The sequence below is a fragment of the Grampus griseus genome (assembly GCF_964374135.1).
Source record: "Grampus griseus genome assembly, chromosome: 21".
In the NCBI taxonomy this organism is placed as follows: domain Eukaryota; kingdom Metazoa; phylum Chordata; class Mammalia; order Artiodactyla; family Delphinidae; genus Grampus; species Grampus griseus.
The window spans coordinates 33,136,815-33,156,725 of record NC_139015.1 but is presented as its reverse complement, the minus strand read 5'-3'; the positions used below and the strand labels follow the sequence as shown (position 1 = coordinate 33,156,725).

Here is a 19,911-nt window from a genome sequence, read left to right as displayed (position 1 = left end):
CGGGGCATGAGGGGAGTACACACCCGTTAGACAACACTGAGCATGTCTGAACACTGTCCTTTTTCTTCCAGACTAGTGGCCTTTTAAGGGGAATGTAGTATGTGACATAGGAGAGGGCTATGGGCTAAATAAAGATGTTTTAAACTTCACTACATCTAACAGTTTAGATTTTAATTAATTTTAAAACAGAAAATTTAAAAATACTCAAAAATATCTAATAATTCAGATCAAAACACTCACCCTGCTAATCGGTCTTAGAGGAAACCTATAGTTAACATCTACATGGAAATTAATCTTTGTTTCACGAATCCTAGAATGTTAACAGCTGTAAGGGACCTTAGAAACTGACTAGTTTTTGTGTTTTCTCTGTGAAAATCAGATAAAACCTATGGATAGCTCCCCCAGAAAAATGCATATATACACATACATATAGTTTTGATTCATTTTCAGAGGATTCAAAGAGCTGACCATTCATGGATTCCAAATTAGAAATTCCTCAGTCCTACAGCCTAACTCTACAGGTGAAGATAATGAGGCCCAGAGAGAATGAATGTGAGGGTATTTTAAAATAAAAACTGTTTATAGAAAAAGCAGCATAGTTGGATAGAAACTAAAATCTAAACTGTTAGAGATCAGTGAGTTTAAGGCATCTTTAGGCCTTAGTCTTCTCTAACATCAAAAAAGTGGTGTATTTTTCTTCAGTTTATCAAGCAAGAAGACAAAGTGTACCCTGCTAGAAAAACTGAGACAAAACCTACCCTTTTAAGGTCAAGGGTTAAATTTTCCTTTTTCCCTAAAAAGTGTTCTATTAGTAAATGAATTAGCTCCCAGCCTCTGAAGACTCTGAAGAACATCAAACTTCTAACTATCCTTCAGTTCATCCCTATTTATTCCCTTTCCCTTAAATGGTCATATAAAGCTACGCATATATTCACTTTCGATATTTACTGAAGTGGTCAGATGAAGAGATCATAAGAGCATATAAACATCTCTCTCATTCTGTAAAAAAAATGGCAGTTTTGCCTATCTTGTGTGGCCCTTGTTTGCTTAATAAGCTATTTTATTAAAGTAGAACAAATACCAAACATCTTATAGAGGTCAGATGATGAATTATCATAAAGTGAACACACTGTTTAACCATCACTTTGGTCAAAAGATGCATTACCACCACCATCCCATAAGCCCCCCTTCATTGCCTCTCTCCCCAAAAGTAGCCTCTTCTGACTTTAGTTTTACCTACTTTTGTTTTTTCACTCTACAAAAAACAGAATCATATAGTGTATTTCTTTTGTGTCTGACTTCTTCAACATTATGTTTGTTAAGAATCATCCAGGTTGTGGGACTGCTTTATTTTAATTGCTATATAGTATTCCACTGTATGACTGTACCACAACTTACTCAACTATTAATGGACGTTCGGGTTGCTTCCATCAACATTTTTAAAAAGCAGACAATCATCTTTGAAAAGTAAAAATGCTTCCTTGAAGTCACCCCTTGACAAGTAAGGAACAGTTATTCCAGCCTTAGGAAATGTTAAGAAATGGGCAAAGGAGAAGCCAATGATGGGTGCAGGTTAGTTTAGAGGTACTGAAAATTATTTTTCTGTTAAGCAAATAAATTGATTTGCAGACCACACTGTGAAAATTTAGTTCGGGGGACTGTTTTTTTACAAAGAAAAATACAACCTTTAGTTCAGTTCCGTAATATATATATTTTAATTACATTCAATTCACCTTACCAGTAAATTTACCATTTTCAAGTAAGGAAACATTAGGATGATAGTCAACACATAATAAAAATGTTTATTTCATTTCCAAATTATGGAGAGCTAGAAGATAGAAGGGGAGGGGAGAACAGAACTTGGCTGAGGGAAATCCAACCAAACGACTGAAATGACTGGATCACAAGCCTCAAAAGGGCACCCTGGACTGGCTGGGGAGCTTCCATGCTTCTTTAGTAGCCTGCATTCCCAACCTCAGAACTATTTATACTTTCTTTCACGTCTGACATTCCTCAGTCCTACAACCCCAAAGCTTCCGGAATCACTCCCTCCCCTCCCAGGCCTCTATCCTGTTGGGGGACATAGTTTTTTTTTTAATTTTTTTTTTTTAAGGCCGTCAGCATCTCAGTAAAAGGCACCACCGTCCATTTATCTTAAGTTGCTCCAGCCAGAAACTCACGCTCAAGTCACCCCCGATATCTTGATCCTTTTCCTCCTCATTCTCGTTTTCATCCATCAGCAAGCTCTGGTGCTTCTGCCCCTTACACATGTCTCTGCTGCCACCACCTCAGTCCAAAGCTGCCAACCTCTTGCTTGCCTGAAACAGCCCCTTAGTTGGTCGGCTCAGTTTCGCTGTTGCCCCTCACTGATAAACTCTTCCTTTAACAGCCAGAATGACTTTTTCAAAATGCTTAAATGGCTGAGCGGCTTCCCACTGCGCTAACATCCAGACCAACAACTTGCTGCTCTTCAGCCTCACTTCATGCCCTCCTTCCCTGGCTCATGGGCTCGACCACACAGCCTCCATTCATCTCCCAGAAAAGACAAAACTCCTTCCTGCCTCAGGGTCGTAGCACACATTCCTTGGGCCAGGAACGCTCTCCCCAGCCTGCCCACCTTCCTTCTTTACACCGCTACATGTTTTTCCCTTCCTCTGGTTCTCAGATTCAACGGCCCCCTTCTCAGACAGTAGGCAGTGACCTCTCCTCCGCCCTCATTCACCCTTCCAGCGTTCTAACGTATTCGGGCATCTTCGCACAGTGCGATTCTTTTATATTTTTTATTGTACGCCTTCCCCTCAGTAGAACATAAGCGCTATGAACACGGGGGCTATACTAGTCTTGCTCACTTCATCACGAGCCACGAGATTACCGGCACCCACGGAAGAGGCAAAACCTCCCTCCGACTGAAAGGCGCGTCAGCTGTCGGCGATTCCCGACGCAGCACCTGGGGACGGGCTAACTGAGATCGCTACAGCAGCCAACAGCCTCGGCCCGCCGGCTGCGTGCGGGCGTCCGCCCTCGCTGCTAGGCGCCGGGGCCTGGGCTCCTGAGAGCCTCGCGATACCTGAAGAGGCAGGTAAGGCGATGGAGGCCAGCGGGCTGGGAGAGGAGGAGTCCACCTAGTTCTAGGAATCACGCCATCTGTGGCCGCGCTTTCAGAGAAAAGAGCGCAACTGCCCAACGCCCTCAGGTTTACACCTGCCCTACTTAAGCCCAGCGGACCCAACAGACCGTCTAGCTCTCCACCCTACACCGTCCGAGATAAGTAACCCAGCGAAGCACCGTGGGGGCGGAACCGGCCCTGGGCTCCCGCCCACTCCCCCTCCCCTCCCCCCAGGCAGTTCCTTCTTCCTTCCGGAAGCTCGGAGGCCCCGCCCACTTGCGCAAGGCCGAGCTCGCCTCGCGACACGCCGGGCCTCAGCCAATGGCCTGCGTCCCAGGGAACGTTACCTCTGACCTCAGGGCTAATCAGAGACAGTAGGACGAACTCATCGCGAGAGGTGAGGTTGAAGCTGCCTCCGCCATTTTGGAGATGGGAGACGGGCGATGGCTGTGGTCCTTCTGCTAATGCAAACAACAAAACGAGCACATGAGTCACTCCGAATAAGGCTCTCATCACTCTAACTGCTGACCAAAACTACAGAAGCAGTGAAGGTGTCAAAGCTGAGCGCGGCGACATCGACAGCAGCCTCAACTGCCTGCTGGGGCGGCAGAAGTTAAGTAACTGAGGACCGGGAGGATGGTGCAGTCCTGTTCCGCCTACGGCTGCAAGAACCGATACGACAAGGATAAGCCCGTTTCTTTCCACAAGTAAGTACTCTGCGCGCCTCGTGGGCTCGGCCCCTAGTGGGGCCGGGGGCGCGCGGCCGTGCTCGGGGGCGGAGCCAGGCGCGTGTCCGCGCGAGACCTGTGAGAGGGGCGGGGCGAGGGGCGGAGCTAGGGGCGGGGCGCCGTCGGCGCTCCGGGCCAGGAGCGGTGGGCTCGTCCCCGGAGTAGCCGCCGGCGCCCCGCCCCGGGTGGCGTTCTCGGCGCGCGTGGCCGCGCCGGCCTGTCCTCGCGCTTAGGTTCGCGCGCCGCTCGGGGTGGCAGGTTCGGGGCCCAAGGGCGATGCCTGGAGACCCGGCGGGTCGTGAGGTCTCCAGACCCGGAGGCAGCTGGTTTCATCACCCGGGTCGCGGAGTAGGCAGGTGGTAATGAGTCTTTAGAAGGGAGGCTGAAGCAGCAGCAGCGACGGAGAAGGCCCGCGTTTCCCTGCCTGCTGGAGGGGTCGTGGGGCGGTCCAGCGTCACAGCCGTTAGGACTGACTTGGCCAGGCGTCCGGGAGGATGTTTTGGACCCAGTTTCTAGGACCCAACGTTCAAGGACCAGTGAGTTTCCCAGAAGGGTTCAGGTACTGCCAAGATGAAGAGCTGTGTTTCGCGCACAGCGGCAGCGTGGGCAGTAGCAGGGTATCGTGCGTGGGGAAGAGCACTCTCGGAGGGAACGCGGCCCACCGCCCTCGGGGCTGCTTCATCCGGGAGGTGCCGCGGCCGGAGTCCGAGGAGGGACGGTCTTCTCTTGAGAAGAAAACCGCAGAACGGAATGATAGTGATCGTTCGATGTCTGCACGGTGCCATTTTCATTCAGCCAAATTCAGTGTTCACAAGTTTTACTACGTTAAGAAAATGTGGCCGTAACTTACGACTGTAAGTGGATAATAGCTAAAGAAATGAGAGTTAGTGGTAAATCATACAAATTATTTATAGCTAAGTAATTACAAAAGCAAAAGCAAATATTCAGTTTGGGGGTGGGGACCTTTTTAACAGGGAATGTGGGCGCATTTTATAGGTTTGATAGAATATGAGAGGAACAGAAATAAGAGTGTCTAGAGCATAGAGAGAACTTTTTTTTTAAGATTTTAATTAAAAAAATAATTTTTTATTTTTGGCCGCGTTGGGGCTTTGTTGCTGCACACGGGCTTTCTCTAGTTGCGGCAAGCGGGTGCTGCTCTTCGTTGCCATGCGTGGACTTCTCATTGCGGTGGCTTCTCTTGTTGCGGAGCCTGGCGCGGGGGCTCAGTAGTTGTGGCACACGGGCTCAGTAGTTGTGGCTGACGGGCTTAGTTGCTCCGCAGCATGTGGGATCTTCCCGGACCAGGGCTCTAACCCGTGTCCCCCTCATTGGCAGGCGGATTCTTCTTATCCACTGTGTCACCAAGCAAGTCCCTTTAAAGAGATCTTGAGTATTGATGTTTCCCCTTCCGAGAAGGGGATAGAACACTTAACACTTCCAGGATTCGGTTCAGTATGTCCTTCTATTACCTCTTGATTTATTAGAATTTCTGAAAGCTGATGAATTGACCTCCAGGACTTCCAAAGTGAAGGAGTAGGTCTGGAGATGGTGATGTGATCAAAGGCATTCAGTTCCCACCTCCCCATTTCTAATGATATGGCAGAGGGAATCTAAACATAGGGAAGACCCTTCACTGGCACTGCAGACTGGTTAAGGATGACATTCACACATCAGAAATACTGAGTTTCTGCTGGCTGTTAAATCGAAAGAAGGGCTAACCTGCCTCTAAGCCCTTATCTAAAAGAACAGTTTGGGGAAGTAAATGGGAAAGATCTTGACCTCAGAAAGAACCTGCATTGTAGTCCTTGAGTCTGGAGGCCCTGAGTGCTGAGTTTTATCAGTGATTGCTACCATGTTTGTACTTCTAGAGGCACTTCCAGCAGGAACCTTCTAGGAGTCCTTTTCTCACTTTCTACCTGATGGCAGTGGGAACAGCTATGCTGGGCAAAGAAAAGGGACTGCCGCAACGGTGGGTTAGAGCTTCCTGATCCCAGCAGAGTCAGGCTCAGGCGTACCTCACTTGGAAGAGGAACTGTCGAACACAGATGCAAAGCACCCTTTTTTGGCTTCTTTCCAATCCCCCAGCTCACTAAATCCTTGACCTGGAAGAATAAAATCACAATAAGTTTAAGCTCTTCCTAGCTCCCTTTATCTGGGCCTAATGGACATATTTCAGTTGATTAAGAGGTAATTCGAAATGAATACTTTTCTCTATTTCTTTCTCACTATGATTTAACTAATTTGATTAATTCATATTTGTCATACTGATTCTGAGAATCAAAAGCTTCTTTTTCTCAGTACATAGTTATAAATGTGCAATTTTGTTTTATAATATGCAGAAAATCACTGGTGAAAAAATAATTAATACAAATTCACTCTATAGCCTGTATTTTTACCTGAAACTTTTAGTGTCTTCAGTATAAAAGTTAAGCATGAAAAACTGAGATAAACAGATAGTGGACCTATACGATTTACCCTTGTGTGTTTAGATGTGTGTGGAATCCCTGTATCTGTTAGTGAAGGTTATTTACAATATCGCTGCATGTGGGCCTCGACCCCAGCCTCCCATCACTTAACTCTGCCACCTGCGTGCATCTATCCACATGGCTACCTTTTAATAAGAATATTTTTTTATAATGTAAATTCTTAATCAGCCTGTCCTGTTTAGATTGTATATGTCATTGTATCTGACATTCTTATAGCTGTTATGTGATCAATCAGATTCCTGTAAGAAATATTGCTTTTTAAGAAGAACAAAGATACCATGCTGGGAGGGATGACTTATATTCCACATTAGTGGTGGTCACTTTAGTTATAGGATTTTAAAAGAAGTACATTTTTAAAAAATTTACTTGATTCAAGTCTAGTTGATTTATAATGTGTTAATTTCTGCTGTTCAGCAAAGTGATTCAGTTATGCATATGTATACATTCTTCTTCGTATTCTTTTCCATTATGGTTTATCTCCGGATATTGAATATAGTTCCCTGTGCTATACAGTAGGCCTTTGTTGTTTATCCATTCTCTATATGTAATAGTTCGAATCTGCTAATCCCCAACTCCCACTCCATACCTCCCCCTCTCCCACCCTTGGCAACCACAAGTCTGTTTTCTATGTCAAAACAAGTACATTCTCAACAAACTAAGGTAATAAGGACACAACTAAACACTGTCAAAAAAAAAAGATTGGCAGGGCTGGTTTTTTAATCAAATGCCTCCTTGGTGTGTTAACACCGATGTAAGCTAGTTCTTTTCTAAGCAGGAAAGTCTGGGTGTGCCTTTTTTTTTTGAATAAGGTTGGAAAACTGAATTATGTCGTCTTCTTAGGTTTCCTCTTACTCGACCCAGTCTTTGTAAAAAATGGGAGGCAGCTGTCAGAAGGAAAAACTTTAAGCCCACCAAGTACAGCAGCATTTGCTCAGAACACTTTACTCCGGACTGCTTTAAGAGGGAGTGCAACAACAAGTTACTGAAAGAGGATGCTGTCCCCACAATATTTCTTTGTACTGAACCACATGACAAGGTAATAAGTGTTTTAAAATATTGGGTGGTTTTCTGTTTATAAAATTAATGTGTTCACTGTGGAAAATCCAGAGTAGTGTTAAGAAAATAAATGTTGCCTGGAACCCATCACTTGTAAATAACCACTGTTCACAGTGAAATACTTTTAAAAAATACAAAGTGCAGTTTATTAAAGTTAAATATCCTCACACTAAGAAACTCAGTCTAGCTTCATAACTTACTTTGAGATCACTCTGTAGTCCTACTTACATGTTGATAAGGTTTGATTTTTCTTTGTCAGTGATAGTTCAGTTTCAAAGTATTTTTCCCCTCAGTTTTAAGTGCTTAATATTTAATTAAATCTTAATAATCCTTCTGTGTTACTTGCATCCCATTTCTACTTCAGAAAGAAAAGTACAATTAAAACTTGAACTGTTTTCTCATTTTAGAATGTTTCTATACCGAGGAGACAGAAATGAGTCTAGTATTCTTAAATTCCACAGATGAGTTCTTGTGAACTGTTTCGTCATGAAACTGAAACGTGCTCTGCATCTTTGTTTTAGAAGGAAGATCTTCCAGAGCCCCAAGAACAGCTTCCCCGACCTCCTTCAACACCCCCGGTTTCCCAGGTTGATGCTGCTATCGGGTTACTCATGCCTCCTCTTCAGACCCCTGATAACCTCTCCGTTTTCTGTGACCACAACTACACTGTGGAGGACACCATGCACCAGAGGAAGAGGATTCACCAGCTCGAACAGCAAGTAGAGAAGCTCAGAAAGAAGCTCAAGACCGCACAGCAGCGGTGCAGAAGACAGGAGCGGCAGCTGGAGAAGCTAAAGGAGGTCGTGCACTTCCAGAAGGAGAAAGACGACGTCTCCGAGAGGGGTTATGTGATTCTACCAAATGACTATTTTGAAATAGTTGAAGTCCCAGCATGAAGAGTGAAATTTGTGTTGGTGTTCAGTGGGGCAGTACCACCTACCCTCTTCTAGCCTGTAGAGGAGTTTCATTTGAAAAAAACTACACTTGGTCACTTGTATAAAAACAATTCAGAATATTTTTTTAAAAGAATAAATTAGATATATACTGTAAAATTGTAAATGTTTTGTTTGTAATTTCAGGGTTTTTACATTTTAACAAAATATTTTAAAAGTTATAAACTAACTTCATTGTAAGTTGGTTTCAAGATTGGGGATTTTTGTTTCTTAATTTGAGTATTTATAGAAATGATATGAAAATAAAAAGTAAAGAGAATGATAACAGTGCAGTAAGGATGATTTAAGTTTAAAGTTTAAAATTTTAAATGAACACTTTATTCATTTAGAGAGAGAGAACTTAGTCACATTTTAAATAGAAGCATGCGACAATAACTTCTCAGAATATATATATATATATATATATATTCTTATTCACATATTCTTATTTGTAAAGTCAGCAGATTCATTTATCTTTCTTAATCATTTATCAAAGATAAATTGGCAAGTCAATACTTAAAAAAAAAAGATTGGTTGTCTTTAGAGCAGAAAATGAGTCATTCTATACCTAATCAAAATGGTTAAAAGACTTTAAAGAATGGATTTTTAAAAAGTGGACCCTTCTTTTCCCCCCACTGTCTGGCATTCTAGAATTAGAAGTGTGTCTCCACTGCAAGATACACTCTCCAGTAAGCAAAGTAGGCATTGTTATCAGTGAAGTAATGACCAATGACCAATGGGGGCTGATCCACGGCTTGCCTTTTTCTCTCACTGCGCCGAGCTAAGGGACATCCAGTCCCCAACTGTAGGTGTACCTGCATCCAGATCTCTGCCAGATGTGTTGTGTGGGTAGAGTTTGACTTGTTCCATAAGGTGAAAATCTTGCACTTGACTAATTGATTTTGGTCAAGCCTTCACTTAAAAAAACGATTTCTTCACTTTTACCACAAGTTAGAAATTACATCCCATTTACCTTAAGGAGTGATTTGCATTCGAAAGCATCCTGCTAGGTAATGTTTATTTTACTTAATGCCGAGACTCAAATACTGAGGTTTCTGTTCAAACTGTGAGTTGTGTTCTGACTTTGTGAGAAAGTTTACATATATTTGAAATGAAAACAGTTCTGAGTAAACAAGTACTGCTGTAGGAATTACCTACTGAGATTTAGAGTAACTGCTCCAACTGTAATTATTTCATATTTCAAAGTGCTGCACAGACCTTTGAAGGCTGTATTAAAGATACTCAGTGATGATGTCCAAGAGTGTCTTTTGTAAACCTGATTTTCAGTGTAATTCACTGCCATGCCACTACTTTGATTCATGGAGATTCGATTTTTTATGAACCAGTATTTCAAAAATAGAAAATTATGATTACTTGAAATTATATCGTCTGATAACACTTAGAACTAACTCTAAGGAATCAGGATTTTTTTCTAGTTATTCGTGAGTCTCATCACTGTTTTTAGAAGCCACAAAATCTCTAAGTAGTTGTTTTTACATTTCATCTCTCTTAACGATTCCTGGAGAATATGTGGGTAAATATTTTGCAAAGTGTATATCTTAAATCTAAATTGTCATCTACGTAAAAAAAATCTGTGTGTGTGTGCGTCCATGTCCTCAGAACCAAGAATCCAACATTGAATTGTAAAAGAGATCATCATAATTACTTAGTGTCTTAGCATTATGATTTAACCTGAAGCTACTTTTTTTTCATGAGACATAAATCCCTATTTGGAGAGAACTGAGCAAGCAGCATGTATACCAACTGTTTGCATTTAAATCATTTATTATCTTTAACATAGGGAGTTTGAGGTACAGGCGTTTATTTCTGAATACGAAAGGAACATTTGTTGAAATGTTTTAAAAATTCATTTTGTTAAAATTCATTTTGTCTATTGTATCGTTTATGACATTGCCAAGAGAAGGAGAACATTTAGGCTAAAATAGGTCCTCTTCAATCATAGTGAAACTTAGTCTGAAACAGCAGGGACAAGGTCTCAGTCTGGAACAAGTGGGGAGGAGACCCTTGTGAGTTTCACCATAGCATAAAAGATGACATTTATTCTAAGCACCGATAGTGACATCCTAAAGTTTCCATCTATGAATGATATAATTTGGCAATAATAGAAGAAATAACTGTTTCTTAATAGAACTGCTAGGAAAACTGTAGAATTTTAGAATTAGAATGGACCTGAACACTTGCTGAACCTCCAAACCCTGCAGAATCCCTTTGTGAAATACTCCTGACAACTGGACATCTGTTCTCTGTATGCCATTTACATTTAAGCAATTCTGTTTAGATTCTTTAAAATGGGTTTCTGGAATAGAGTAGAATTTGTTACCAGTTTTTAAAATACTTGTTTATAATGCAACTATAAACTTTGCTTTAAACTACTGCATAGTTTGAACTATCAAATTCCAAATTAAAGAAGTTTCAAAATTTTGTAAAATAATCTAATGTTTATTAGTTGTGTACCTGTTATGTGTACTAAAAATAATTCTGTCATTACAGTAAAGAAACATTGGTGTCTAAAGTTATTAGCAAAAATTTTTGCTTGGAAATTCAAATACATGAGGAGATTTTTTCTTTTAACTATAATTTGTGTAATCCCTTTCTTAGAAGTATAACCATAATGGTGAAGGCAGTTGAAAGTTTCACTTGATGCGGGTTTTTTGTTTTTAGGTTGAAGTAATATTCTCTGATCATCTTTAGTTATTTAAAAAATTATGCACACATACACATACCCACAACCTATGGCTTTTATAAAGTCAGTCATAAGTGACATATCTAAAAGTCCATGTGATCTATAAAAAGAAAACTCCAGCTGTGCTCCAGAATTTTAAGAAGACAGCCAACTATGAGTAGCATTTAAAGGAAAAAGAGAACAGATTTGCTTCTTTGGTTATTACTCTTCCTGATATTGGGGACCCTGTGAATTGGATAAGCAGTGAGTGAAGAGCATTGCTCTTGGTTGATGGTAACCGGTGTTCCTGGACATTACGGTTTTATATAGTTGTGTATTAAAATGCAATCCTTGATGTGAAAGAAAAATATCCAAGCAAACTGATATACACACAAGCAAAAAAGCAATTATAAATTTGGCCTTAAAATAACAACAGTTTGCTTGAAGTAATATTCTCTTACAATTCCATGTCTGGATACATTTTTTTTTTTACCTTGGATGTGGTTTTACTGAGATTTTTTTTCTGAATGATACATATTTTTTAAAACTCTCAAAATTTTCAGAATTTTTATTCTTTCCAAATTCATAGTTTGGGTTTAGAGATTATAAAAGTTTCATTTTTTAAACGTCATAAGGGATATGAATAAACTTTCATTGTTTTAAACTATTTTTGGTGAGACAAACTGTACAGGATTAACAATAAGTAGGTAAACAGCTTCTGGAATGACTACACGAGAAGCTCTGAACTCCTCCACACCGTAACTACTGTAGGTGGTGAAAAAAAAGAAAAAAACATTTAAATCTGTGCATGTTGTCCTAAGGGCATACAGCAGATGAACATTCAGGAACATCTAAATCTCATAAGAAAGTTAAGACTGTGTGGCATATATGTTTCTTCTCCTCCCAGTTCCCAACCATGGGCTATAGTATGTATCTCCCAGCGAGGGGAGGCTGCCAGTATTTCTCAGGCCCCCCACCTTTGTGTTGCAAAGGCTAAACTCCAGGTGAGTGCAGCCAAGAGGTCAGGACTCCCTTCCTCCACTTAGCTCCCACTATAGGATGGAGGCTCTATCTCAGGTGCAGCAGGCCAAGAATACTGGGACCCTGATCACCTTCTCCCAAATATGCTCAAAGGGTGAAGTTTCCATGCCAGCAGGGGCAAGTCAAGGGGACCAGAGGCTACAGTACAAGCTGAGCTCTGCTCATAATGCAGGCATATGAGTGCTAGAGAAGCAGGCCATGGGCCCCACTGCCAGCCCCAGAAGGTGTCTGAGGTTTTTTCCTCGGGGCTGCGGCAGGCTATAAGGACAGAGAACTCTGAAGCTCTCCCCAAAGGAAATTATTTTATTTGCAAGTGTGTAGTGGAAGTTCACGCCTAAGGCGCTCTCAAGAACAATGGAGAACCACGTGGTTAGCAATTAAGAGGAGGGTGGTAGCTCCACAAGAGCAACAAGCTAAATTGTACAAGAGAGAACAAGCTAACTTACCAGAGAGAACCAGGGAAAGAGGCAGGTAAGAAAAGAAAGAAAGATCTGTTAAAACCTGTCACCCCAAGTGACTGTGTGCATGCCCAAGGCTGCACCTTCTAAGGAATGAAACCAGAGACATCACACTGAAGGGAAAATAAACCTCACTAAATTAGTCCAGCCAAGTGATTAAATAAAAAAGAAAACAATCACAGCAAGCCAGAGGTGGGGGTGGAGAGTAATTGGAATCCGTGTTCAGAAATCCCACAATATATAAAATGCCCAGTTTTTAACAAAATGTTATGAGACATGCAAAGAAACAGGAAAACATAACTCATACACAAGCGACAGAGTAGGCAATAGAAACTGTCTGTGAGAGAGCCCAGGCGTCAGAATTAACAAAGACTTCAAAACAGCCATTGCAAATCTGTTCAAGGAACCAATGGAAACCATACTTAAAGAAGTAACGGAAGATATAATGACAATATCTCATCGAAAAGAGAATATCGATAAGGAGATACAAATAAAAAGGAACCAAATGGATATTCTGGAATTGTAAAGTACAATAACCAAAATGAAAAATTCACTAGAGAAACTTGATAGTGGTTTGAACTGGCAGAAGAAACTCAGTGAACTTGAAGGTAAGTAGAGATGATGCAAGCTGAATAATGAAAAAAAAGAATGAAGAAAAATGAATAAAGCATCAGAGAAATATAGTATACCATTGGACACACCAATATATGCATGATGGGGGTCCCAGAAGAAGAAGAAGAGGAGAGAGAGAAGCTGAGGAGGGAGGGAAGGAGTGGGGAAGGGAGGGAGAGAAAGAGACAGAGAGAGGAACAGAAAAAAATATTTGAAGAAATAATGGCTGAAAACTTCCCAAATTTGAGGAAAAACGCTACTCACACAGGAAGCTCAACAATTACCAAATAGGATAAACACAGAGATCCACACCCATACACGTCATAGTAAAAATGATCAAAAGCAAAGATAAAGAGAAAAATTAGAAAGCAGCAAGAGAAAAGTGACTATATACAAAGGAACACCAATACAATTAACAGCTAAATTCTCATTAGAAAAAATAAAGGCCAGGAAGCAGTGGGATGACAAAGTGCTGAAGAAAAAACCTGTTAACCAAGAATGTAATTATGTAACTATGTAATGTTACAAAACTATCTTTCAAAAATGAAAGTGAAGAAAGAGGTTTCTGGGAAGCTAGTAGAGTAGGAAGCACCAAGAATCTGTCTCCCAACCAAAGCAACAATAGTACTGGCAAAGTCTATCTGATATAAGTAATTGGAACTCCGGAATCTATGAAAGGCCTGTAACTTCCAGGGGAAGGCTTGGATGGTAAACAGTGGTTAATTTTGGTCAATTCCAGCTCTTAGCTTAGTGACAACTACCCATCTCACACCTCCAGCCCATGCAGGCAGTGGAGGAGTTGCAGGAGACCTTGCACACAGCTTGTGAGAGCCATGGTGGGCAATCAGGTCCTTTCCTCCAATATCAGAAGTCTGTGTTCTGTTTGCTGATTGCTCCTTCTGATCACAAAGGTACAGACACAGAGGTGGGCAGCCATCGGCACATGCCCCTCACTACTGCAAGCTGCTCCGCCTCTGGCTAAAGTGACTTCAAAGGATTTAAGGAACTGGCACCTTCTCCTCCCCACTTCATTTTTTTCTCCCATTTTCGGAACCAGGCATTAAAGACTAGGGCACTCAAAAGCAACTGCACATACAAGGAAAGCAGAAAGTCACCATGCATACCCAGGGAAAGGCTCAGGCTCAGAAAAGGCCTGAGATGATCTTAAGTTTACACTTCATGTTGATCCTTGGCAGATCCTTAGGAGACAGCCTAAAACAATAAAAATATAACAAGCAAACAAAACAAAACCAGAAAAACCCCAAACCCAGGAAAAACCAGTAAACCCTGAGGAGGAGGTAGAATCTCGTTACCACATCATTAGATCCAAACGTCCAAAAAAATCATAAAGCATTCCAAAAAATAGGCAAGTATGGCCCAATCAAAGGAAAAAGTAAACCTACGGAACTGTCCCTGAGAAAGACAAGAAACCAAACCTACTAGACAAAGACTTTACAACTGTCTTAAAGATGCTTAAGAACTAGAAAGGAAGATATGGAGAAATCAAGAAAACTATGTATGAGCAAAATGGAAATATCAATAGGTAGAAAACATTTAAAGAAACCAGATATAAACTCTGTAGCTGAAAAGTACAATAAGAGAAATGAAAAATTCACTAGAGGGGTTCAAAGGCAGATTTAAGCAGACAAAAGAAAGATTCAGCAAACATGAAGCTAGGACAATTGAAATGATCAAGTCCGAAGAAGAGAGAAAAATGATTAAAGAAAAGTGAACAAGGCTAAGAGACCTTTGAAACAACAATTAATACAGCAGCACATGCATGGTGGGAGCCCCAGAAGCAGACAAGAGAGAAATAAGACATGAGACATGTAGAAAACAAAAAGCAAAATGCTAGACACAAATCCAGCTATATCAATAATAGCATTTAATGTGAATGGATTAAACAATCCAATCAAAAGGCAGAGATTATCAGAGTGGATAAGAAAAATAAGCTCCAGGGCTTCCCTGGTGGCACAGTGGGGGCTTCCCTGGTGGCGCAGTGGTTGAGAGTCCACCTGCCGATGCAGGGGACACGGGTTCATGCCCCAGTCCGGAAAGATCCCACATGCCATGGAGCGGCTGCGCCCGTGAGCCATGGCCGCTGAGCCTGTGCGTCCGGAGCCTGTGCTCCGCAACGGGAGAGGCCACAGCAGTGAGAGGCCCACGTACCACAAAAAAAAAAAAAGAAAAAAAGAAAAAGAAGCTCCAGCTATATGCTGTCTATAGGAGACACACTTTACATTAAATATAAAAAAGGTTGAAAATAAAAGGGTAGAAATGACATACCAGGCAAAGAGTAACCAAAACAGAGCTGAAGTGGCATTGCTGACATCAGACAAAATAGACTTTAAAAGGAAAAACAAATTACTGAATATAGAGGAATACTTCATAAGGATAAAAGGGTCAATCCATCAGGAAGATATAACCATTATAAACATATATGCATCTAACAACAGAGCCCCAAAATACATGAAGTTAAAACTAATAGAAATTAAGGAGAAATACCAATTCAATGCTAATAATTGAAGACTTTAATATCCTACCTTCAATAATTAATAGAACTAAGTAGAAAGATCAACAAGAGTATGGAAGACTTTAACAACAATATAAACTAACTAGACCTAGAAGACATCTATAAAACACTGTACCCAACTACAGTAGAAAACATATTCTTTTTAAATCACATAGACCATTTCCAGGATAGATCATATGCTGGGCTTTTAAAAAGTCTAAAGAAGTTTTAAAGTATTGAAATTGTACAGTGTGTTTTCTCTGATCACAGTGGAATTAAATCAGAAATCAATAATGGAAATAAATTTGATAAACTCACAAGAATGTGAAAAGTATGAGACACTCTTAAACAACCAATGGATCAAAGGAGCAATCACCAGAGATATTAGAGAATACTTTGAGATAGATAAAAATGAACACACAAAATACCAAAACTTATGGGATGCAGTTAAAACAGTGCTTAGAGGGAAATTTATAGTCTGAATTTTAAAAAAGAAGAAAGAGCTCACTCAAATCAGTAACCTAACTTTAAGACACTGGGAAGACAAAAGATCAAAATGAACCTAAAACATGCAGAAATAAGGAAATAATAAACATTAAAGAGGAAATTAATGAGAGAATAGAAAAACAATAAAGAAAATCAAAGAAGCCAAAAGTTGGTTCTATGAAAAAATCAACACAATGGACAAACTTTAGGAGACTGATCAACAACAATTAAATGCCAGTTTGGCTGCCTGCTAAAGATATGAACAGGAATTTCACAGAAGTGGAAACACAGTTAGCTAATAAACATATAAGGAAATGTTCAATGCCATCAATAATTAGAGAAATGGAAACAGAAACCATAATGAGATATAATTTCATACCTATTTGATGATTAAAAATGAAGAAGTCTGACAATACCAAGTGTTGGAGAGAATATAGACCAATGTGATATTTTATATATTGCTAGTGAGAATGTAAATTGGTACACCCATTTTGGGAAACACTTTGGTATTATCCTGTAAAGTTTAATATTCAGGTGTGTATAAATTAGCACATCCATTATATTTATATGCACAAGAGAAATTCTTGCACAAATGCACCAGAGACATGTACATAGAAACAGTGTCAAAGAAAAAAGGAAAAAAGGAAACAGTCCCAATTCCCATTGATAGAATAGATAAATTGTGGTTTAGTCACATGATAGACCATTATACAACATTGAAAATAAATGATTTAGAGCTCATGAAATAACATGGATAAATCATTGTAGCAAAATAACGTGCAAATCTTATTTTTTTAATGTATTGTTTTAAAAGTCTTTATTGAATTTGTTACAATATTGCTTCAAGATTGTGGTTATCTCTGGGAGGGGAGAAGGCTAAAGAATAGGACAAGATAAGAGCCTTTAACTAGATGCAAGTTATTAGCAATATTCTAGTTCTAAGACTGAGTGGGTTAGTGTGTGTCTGCTATCGTATTAAATAAAGTTAATATACAAAAATTAACACAAATTAAATAAAATGAAGGAAACAGTACCATACACAGGCCAATAAAGATAGTGAGTTGTGAACCAAGCATTCTGATTAACGTTGTACACCCGAGGTTCCAAAAACAAAAGGAGAAAAATAAAAACAAATAGCTGATTTACTAGTGGTTAATGTACATAAAAACCTTGCCAAACAGTTCATGCCATTTGATCCTCAGGACACCTCAATGAGTCAGAGAGGTACTATTATTATCTTCCTGTTGTAGCTGGGACCACTGACGTAGGATTTGAACTCTGGCAGCCTGACCCCAAATCCTGCACCCTCAACCATCATGTTACACTGCCTCCCTAAGAAGTAAAAAATTAGTCCTAACTCTAGATAATAGAAGAATAGGGTGAAGAAAACCAGACCTATTAAACAGGTTACTATATTCTTTACGAAAGTGAACAATTTGAAAAATCATGGCCTGACTAGGGTTCCAGATTCTTAAGAAAACAAAATGGTTACACATTTTGAACACGCTGAATTCCAGCCTCCCATGAGGAAGTATTTTAAATATTAGAAGCACATTGGAGATGACCTCAGGTACTTACTTGCACAAATTTCAGGACCTGTGGGAAGCTTATGAGTATCTGAGCAAAATTAAGAAACATCTATGAACCCCATCTCCAAACACTCATTATTTCTTGGTGTAATTTTCTACCAGAGCTTCTGACGAGGCCCTTTCAGCTAAAAACTGCTAGCAAATGAATCATGCATCTGAGGACACAGGACTGGACTTTTTCTTCTATACTGTTTCCTCAGGGAAGTCTCCCAAGGTCTGCACTGCAAGTTGTAGGCAGTTGAACTTGCTTGTAATGTCTCTGGAGAACAGGCTGACAGCTATGAAAGAAGAGTGAGTTTGCCTCATTCCTAATCAAATGAACACTCACAAAACCTGGGACAAAGAATAGCCCTTCCCTATCTTCCATGTCACCAGATTTAGTCAACGTTTTTAGATTATTTCTAGAAAATGTCAATGATCTTCATTCACCAATAAATATGCGTTAGAGGCTAAAACACAAGGTATATGGATGACAAAGTCAGATTTTAACATCTACGCTACCTTAAAATTTTGTCTTAGTTGTAAGTTGCTTAAATGTTGGTCTCTGTATTTTTATCTTAATTGAAAAGAAAATTTAAAATCTTTTCAATAAATAGTACGTGCAGGTGGTACAAAATTCAAATGATACCTTTTGACATACTTTCTACACTCCCCGAGATCACTGTAAATAATTTCTTGCATATCCTATAAGAATTTCATTCATTTGCAGAGAAAAAGACATTTTTGTACCACAACTCCTTTTCTATAATCATTATTCCCAAAGAAAAGTGGTTTGTGGTTGCTTAAAAATAAAATAAATGAGGACTTCCCTGGCAGTCCAGTGGTTAAGACTCCACGCTTCCACTGCAGGGGCTCAAGTTCAATCCCTGGTCGGGGAAGTAAGATCTCACATGCCATGCGGGGCAGCCAAAATAAAATAAGTGAAAGTAAATTCTTAGAAAATGTGGAAATTTTACATAAGCATGGACTAGTCTGTTTGTGTGTCAGACCTTGACTGAAAGAAAGAGCATCGTCGTGAGAAAACACTGGTTTGAGAACTAGTTTAGCGGCCATTGTGCTAGATCAAGACTCAGGACACTGGATTCTAGTGTCAGTCTCTGAAGTCCTATGTGAAATGTGCCCTATATTTAGAAATTCTACCTTCTGAGCCTGTGTCTCCCATCTTGCTCTGTTCTTCTTAGGTAACATTAAAAAAAAAAAAAGCCTTCCTTCCATTTATAAATACAAGTACAAAATTTTACCTGCCAAATTTCATGTTTCATCTTATTAATTAAAATATCTCAGGGACTTCCCTGGTGGTCCAGTGGTTAAGACTTCGCCTTCCAGTGCAGGAGGTGTGGGTTCAATCCCTAGTCGGGGAGCTAAGATCTCACATGCCTCTCAGCCAAAGAATGTGAAAACAGAAGCAATATTGTAACAAATTCAATAAAAGACTTTAAAATTGTCCACATCAAAAAAAATTCTTAAAAAAATATACCAAGGAGTGACCATATAATTTTTTTTTAAAAAAAGGGACTCACCTGGTGGTCCAGTGGCTAAGACTCTGCGCTCCCAAAGCAGGGGGCCTGGTTCCATCCCTGGTCAGGGAACTAGATCCCACATGCCACAACTAAAGATCCTGCATGCCACAACTAAAGATCCTGCATGCCACAACGAAGACCCCACGTGCAGCAACTAAGACTCAGTGCAGCCAAATAAATAAATAAATATTTTTTTAAAATGTCTTAGTCTGAAACCACCTGATTTAAAAATGGTTGAAGGACTTGTATAGACTTTTCTCCAAAGATGATATACAAGGATCCAATAAGCACAGGAGAAGGTGTGCACCATCACTAATTGTTAGGGAAATGCGTACGAAAGCCACGAGATACCCATTAGGATGGCTATTATCAAAAAACAGAAAACAACAAGTGTTGGCAAGGATGTAGAGAAATTGCAACCTTTGTGCACTGTTGGGAATGTCAAATGGTGCAGCTGCTGTGGAAAACAGTATGATGGTTCCTCAAACAATTAAAAATACAACTACCAAAAGATCCAGCAACTCCACTTCTGGGTATACAACCAAAAGAATTCACAACCGAGTCCTGAAGAGATATTTGTACACCCATGTTTATAGCAGCATTATTCACAATAGCCAAGAGGTGGAAGCAACCCAAGTGTCCATCAATGGATGAATAGATAAACAAGATGTGGTCTCTACATACCATGGAATATTATTCAGC

The 19,911-nt window shown here is 40.2% G+C and overlaps 1 protein-coding gene across 2 annotated transcripts; it reads left to right on the top strand.

Annotated features, from left to right (window-relative positions):
• The first annotated feature begins 3,463 nt into the window (after positions 1 to 3,463).
• THAP1 (THAP domain containing 1) lies at positions 3,464 to 8,680 on the top strand. Of its 2 annotated transcripts, none has more exons than XM_082680337.1 (3): positions 3,464 to 3,813; positions 7,161 to 7,356; positions 7,898 to 8,680. In XM_082680337.1, the coding sequence occupies exons 1-3, from the start codon at positions 3,743 to 3,745 to the stop codon at positions 8,270 to 8,272; spliced, it is 642 nt and encodes a 213-aa protein (XP_082536463.1). In that variant the 5' UTR covers positions 3,464 to 3,742; the 3' UTR covers positions 8,273 to 8,680. The 2 variants fall into 2 exon arrangements, with proteins under 2 accessions (XP_082536463.1, XP_082536462.1); XM_082680336.1 differs by lacking the exon at positions 3,464 to 3,813 and adding an exon at positions 4,030 to 4,688.
• The last annotated feature ends 11,231 nt before the right edge of the window (positions 8,681 to 19,911 follow it).